Genomic DNA, 6,563 nt, shown 5'->3' with positions numbered 1-6,563 from the left:
TGGGAGGACTACAACAGGGAAAGGATTCAGAGGGGGGAGCAGGCAATCATAGAACCACCAGTACTGTAGTCACATTAGTACCATAGCTGTCAAGCAAGACCGGACTCTCATTAATGACTACGATCCAAAGTATCTCCATCAAATGATGACATTGTTGTCAGATCAAGATCAGACTCTCATTGATGACTATGATCCATAGAAACAGTGATATTGCTTTGCTACAAGTACAATACAAGAGAACAGTGTTAGAGGTGTTGGCCTCAAGAGTGGTGGTTGCATGCACAAATGTTGTGTTAAGACCGACAATACTAGTTCCCATCTGCTGGATGGCCACAGGCATTGTCAGGCGTGCAGATTTCCCTGAATCTCCTGATTTTGTTGAATGTGGGGGGCGGGTAGCGATATCAAGCATACTTTTGTCATCATCAATCATTTTCCGTTTACCAGAAGCAGTTGATAATAGCGCACTAACACGGACCGACTCAAGGGAGGGTTGCTGTGCAGCGTTAAATGAAGGGAGGCTCTCTGAGCTGACGGAGGTTGCACGCTGACCGCCTGAAATAGAGCCAGTGAACTCGATCCCATCGAGTGCATCTCCAAGGTCCATCATATGGACTTCATCAAAGGAAAGGGAGGTGACTGCACTGCTAGGAGAAGGCGAAGGAATGATGGGACATGGTGTCGCGATGGTGGCAAAGAACGAGTTGTTGTTACCTGTCTTGACAGGTATGAGACCTTCCAGCGACTCATAGTGTTTCCAACCCTTATCCCTTTGGCCTTTGGCCTTTGGATTTTTCTATTGGTTCATAGTAATTAGCATTGTCATAGTAGTTTGATGCAAATTAAAATCACTTTACCTTCACAAAGTCGGTCCACATGTTTTCTGACTCTGGAGTGATCGAAGCTCCGTGTTCCATGCTGTAAGATAGTCCAGAAGTGTTGGCCACTTTGTCGATGACATTGAACGTAGCACAGAGCTGAAACTCGATCATCAGTGAGGGTACCAAGGCTGATATAGTAGTAGTACATACCTGCCCCTATTTTGATTGACATGCTACTGCTGTTTTGCTTGCACCCAAGTAGGGGTGTTTTTCTATTTCAGCGGCAGCAGCAACCCAAAACGTGTGATCAAAGTTCATACCATCACCACCTTGTGAACAGTTGGTGGTGACATAGTGGATGAGGACAGTTTCATCTGCTTCCGTCCACACACACCGATCTCTCGGTTCCATGAGCTCTGCACCACCTGCACCACCATGGACACTTTTTCTGCCCCAAGACATCCTGTAAGAGTTGCGATGATGGATAGATTGTAGACAGATAACAGGCATGCCTACTAGTATTGACTGATTGAGGTTGGTCACACTGTGACCAGCACAGTACAATTATGAAAGCCAAAATATAGAATCCAAACTTGCATAGATATTGGTGGCCGAACAAACTCTAATAGATTGCATAAAGGCAGGAATACAGAGTGAGGCTTTTGTGTCAGCCATTTCAAGTGCTCAACTGGTGTAAGAGAGAGGGAAAATAAGTTAAAAATGCTAGGATCTGAAATGGCTAAAGAGGGAGAGGAATGAGTATGGGTGAGTGTAACTCAAAATGAGTCAAGTGAGTGATACAGGTGATGTTGGCCCACCTCAATCTCACATAATTCAGAGCTTATTATATTGCCATAATGAGGTAGAAATGGCATCCTAGTTAGCATAGTCTGGCCTTTTATCAAAGACTATGTTCCTGTATCCTTGGTGCAAGCTGTTGTTTCAGTGAGGTCCTCTCATATCCAATATATGGTTTCTGTTCATAGTCAATACTTGATGGACCTTGGGTGACAGAAGTTTATTGCTGGCCTAGGCCTGCAACCAGACATTCTTCTTGGGTTAGTTAGGCTTAGAACAAAGAAAAAGATACTATCCTTGGAGAGAATGGAAAAACAGCTTGAGCTCAGTCTTATTACTATTTAAAAGCTCTACAGGTCATATATTATAGACATCTAAACCTATATATCTTCCAAAAATGATGTGCAGTTTCATTAAGCAGTAACAATGAAGTGAGTAGTACTCTTTATCCTTGTCTGTGTATAGCTTATAGTCTATTACTCAGAACCAAGGTGCACTTTGGATTATTGAGCTAACTTTCCTACTATACCTACTCTAGACCTCTGTCTCACTGTATCTGTATGCTAATCAGATGAATCTATGCTAAGCATACCAGCTTATGACTCTTATCAAACAGAAATTTATGAATCTAGAAATGATATGCCCAACAGACTACACTCCATGTATTGGCTCATTGACTGACAATGGCAGCTTTCTACTTGCTACTACTACTGCTAAGATGTGTACTGTGCTGCAGCATAACTTCTATACCATCATCATTTAATCTGCTCAGCTTGAGGACTGTAGCTACTAACATTTTATTGTATTTTGTTTAGATAATTTCACCCTGGATCCTGTACCAGATGCAGATGAGGCATCTCAACCCATGGATGAGCTAGCTGCTGTCCCAGATGAAGAATAAGACACTGATGATAGTATGGTGGTTGTCACAACCCAATAACAAATTAACGCTGAGCAGAGACTAGGACTCAAACAAAAGATAATCACAACAAAAGGTAATAGTATTGAGCAGGTACGTCCAGGCTGGTACACAATGTACAGACGAGAGGTTTGAACTAGAGAACTACCAACTACAACAGACTACCTATATACATATATTGAGACAGAGATTGAAACTGAGACTGAACTAGCTACCAATCAGAATAATTAAAGGTATCATATGATTCTATATATATCTATGATGTCATAACACATGCCACAGCTGCAGCAAGGCTCTGGAACATTCCAAGGGTATCATGTGTAGTGATGTCATCAAGTCCGGGTTCTTCTGATAAGTCACATGACCTAGGCATGGGTAATTCTAGTAATTCAATAATAGAGGCAGACATAGGAATATCTTCAACAGTAAATATGTTCTTTGAAGTAGATGCCGTGGCAGGGTGCTTAGAATTTACGAAAGAATAGTGGTTCATATTGGGTACTCGTGATAGTGGTGCAATTCCAGGAAGTAGAGGAAGATTTTGTAGACAGTCATGGTGATGTTATACAGTGGCTCAAAAAAGTGTCCAAATGTTTATAGCTTTTCATGTAATTGCTTTATCATGTGTTAGAACATGGGAATATGACTAAGCTACAGCATCTAAAATTCTGACTTGGTGCAAATATAGTTTAAAACTCTTGTAAGACTCTCATGAGAGTTGCCATTTTGGTTAGCTTGAATCTAGTTTGTAAATACCTGGTTTTGGATATGTTTGAATCCTGAGCCAAGTTTCACACATTTGGATGCGAGATTTGAAGATTATCGATGCAATGTGAGATTATCAGTGCAATAAATGCATTATCCAGTATTACTAGTACAATCAAAACTATCTGATATGGTTGACCTGTCTGTGATATAGCAGTAATAGTATAGAATCTATGAGGGTGCCTGCGACGGTCCAATCACTAACATGTACTGCAAAAAGTTGTGAAACTGCACTCGCTCATCACTGGAAAGGTTGTTCATTGCACTGAGAATATACAGGAACTTGCGATTGGATCCCATTCCTCCAAAACCATCCATTTTCACCAGAACTTCATACTGTTCATCGAGGCTGCAGAATGTCGCTGCGCCGGCAAGTGCCCACATGAACTTCAAATTATCGATTTGTTGTTCCTCAGTCTTGCCGAGGAACTCTTGGTGCAACCTGTGCCAAACAAAACAGATAATATTGCACATGATGAACATATTTTGGAATTTAGCCTTGATTTTGACCTGTCCATTCTGAAAAGATTGAGCTGCCCCCAACAACACACACGAATGAAAACTTACTTGATCGAAGCTATAAACATGCATGAAAGCGAGTCCATCACCATCTTTTGTGATCTTGTCGATTAAGTGTTTGTGATAGATGACAGCGGGTGTGGCAATATGCAGTTGAGGGAAAAGCCGATATGCATGGAAGACGCCCTTGCACGTGTATTCGGCGAATTTGCCGCAAGTTGACAACAATGCATTCATAACATCATTGCGATGTTTATTTGAGATAAAATCTTTGAATGTTGCTAATAAAACAAGTCAGTATGATGTTAATGGACATATGATACTCACCATTAGGTGCAAAGCAATGTGGTACTGAGTCCCAGATAACTTTGTTCAGCATGATTTTCTTGGCGGCTTTGTCAACTGCCATAGCCTTTTCTCCAAATAATTCATGTGTGACCAATTGTGTTGCCATTTTCATGGACTGGCCAATGATGTCATCCAATAGTTTGATGCATGCAGGTTGAGGCATTGACAATGTTACAGATTGCAAAGTTGAATCTTCGACTGCAGATGGTAGAGATTCTGAATTGCCCTGCGGGCATGTGGAAGGGTAAGGGATCATATGTGGCATAGGTGGCATCGCTCGTCGGGCTCGCTTCATTGTTTCCCTTGGTGGGCCCATTGTCTAGGTGAGTGGTAAGCAGGAAATGAATTGAAGAAAAACAAGAACTCACGTGCATCACATCAGTTGGCGGAATCTCACCTCGCTGGATCAGCGTCATCTCCAACGCGCTCATGCTTGTACCAGTACCCTGGAGGGGGGTACTACTTGAAGGAAAGTTGTGGCTGAAGCCTTGAGGTAAGGATTCGAAAGAAGAGCCCTGGAAGGGGTCCTCCAAGGATGAAGTGCTGTAGTATTGGCCATGAGGGAAGCGGCCGTCGAGGTCAGTGTCCTGCATATTCCAGCCATAGAATGCTGTGAAATCGTGAGAGTCATCAGTGAACAAAAGTGTGATTGACTCACATGTGCTCCCACTTGATATGGGGGTAGGAACTCCTCCACTGGGTGCATGTGCATTGAAGTTGAACTGAGACATATACAGTTGCTCAGTAGGAATGTGAAGCTGGCCAGTTGCTGGTTCACCAGATGGATTGAGGCCAGAACTGCGTGGCGGTTTTGGAACTTTAGCTTTGGTTTTTTGCTGAGGGCCATGCTTATTAGGCATTCAAGGTTGGAGGGGATGTGAGAGTGCATGTGTGCATTTAAGTTGCGAAACAACGTAATGGTACATAGGGGGAAAAGAAACACAAACTTTACACAAACTTTACAAACCAGGAATGTGTGGCGAGCTGATAAGATGATTTTACAAAAAAAGCAAGGCCATTTACTAACGAAGTGTAAAAAGAAGGGGGGGCATGGTCTGATAAGATGACTTATGAATGGGAGAAAAAGATCTATGAATAGCTGGAGCGGGCAAAGCACTTTATTGAACAGTCAAAGTGTGTTTATGAACGGTTGAAGCATGTTACGGACAGGTGAAGTAAGTCAGTATCAGTTGATAACAATCTATGAACAGTGACACAAATGAATTGAGTGTCACTGATATTGATCAGTGAGTGGCGTGAACAACTTAGCAGTCACATACCATTGATAGTCACAACTGCAAATGCTGCTGGCCTGGCCACCCACTATGATGATCCTCCTCTTCGCCAAAATTGATATTGGAGTTGGTATTGGTATTGGTACTGGCATCCATGAAACCAAGACCATGATATTACTATTCTATCATGTCCAGCACAGATTCAAGACATCAAACCTATTGATAGACAGAGGATGGATAATGGAACTGAGGATATGCACACTAATATGTAACTGAAGTGCTAGTGCTAGCAAGCATACACTGAAGTGCTAAGTGTACCAAATAAAATATGAGTCACTGTATTTGGAAAGTGATTAAGACAGTGGACAAATAGATCTCTATAAGACTACAAAGATATGAGTTTCTACACCAGATCCATTACTATAATGCTAAGCACAGAAAGTATGAACAAAATGTAGGAATTTTAAAGGAGTGAGGTTTAGAGCAAGTGTGAGCAGAGGTATATTATAAGGTAAGGGAAAGTCTAGGTGATCCAAGTATAAGGAACCTAATAGGGGCTAACTAGCATGCACTATATGTGACTACTTCTATAGTAAATCTAAGAGAGATATATATAAAGTTCACTAATTTTTCAGAACTTTAACATTATTTTCCTTTTGTTGTATACCTTAAAATTAGTTACCTATGGTGTGTATTATTTAGTCTCTATTAGTTCCCTATACCTGGAATACCTAGACTATCTCTTGCCTTGTAATATATCTTTGCTCATACTTACTCTAAATTTTACTCCCTTAAAATCCCTATATTCTGTTTACATTTTCTATACTTTCTATAGTGTATGACTTAGATACACAATATATACAGTGAACTCATTTTATATTATAGCAGCTGATATGCCTAACTTATTTTAGGTTATATCAAATACATTAAAATATAATATATGGAAACTATATTTCATAGGTGAAGACTACATAGTATATGCATTATGTTAAGAAAATCTACAAATTATTATAATAGTAGCTATGTAAGTGTGACTTGTATAGTATAATGTAGCTATTGGTAATAGTAATGTATTACTATGACAGCTGTATAGGTGTAAGAGGTTGCTATACAGTAATAATAAAGAAGGTGTTATTATGAGGCTATAATAGCTATATA

General features: G+C 40.6%; 1 protein-coding gene across 1 annotated transcript; it reads right to left on the bottom strand.

Moving 5' to 3' along the window:
- Positions 1-3,474: 3,474 nt before the first annotated feature.
- Positions 3,475-5,030, bottom strand: F5147DRAFT_771414 (uncharacterized protein; the record flags this gene model as incomplete). The annotated part of the gene is made up of 5 exons (XM_041441242.1): positions 3,475-3,822; positions 3,871-4,103; positions 4,150-4,489; positions 4,539-4,780; positions 4,829-5,030. The coding sequence occupies 5 exons, from the start codon at positions 5,028-5,030 to the stop codon at positions 3,475-3,477; spliced, it is 1,365 nt and encodes a 454-aa protein (XP_041295282.1).
- Between the last annotated feature and the right edge of the window lie 1,533 nt (positions 5,031-6,563).

The sequence above is a fragment of the Suillus discolor genome, assembly GCF_016758755.1.
Source record: "Suillus discolor strain FC423 chromosome Unknown F5147scaffold_15, whole genome shotgun sequence".
Taxonomy (NCBI): domain Eukaryota; kingdom Fungi; phylum Basidiomycota; class Agaricomycetes; order Boletales; family Suillaceae; genus Suillus; species Suillus discolor.
Note: the sequence above shows the minus strand (reverse complement) of the source record. Positions and strands in the feature narration are given on the sequence as shown.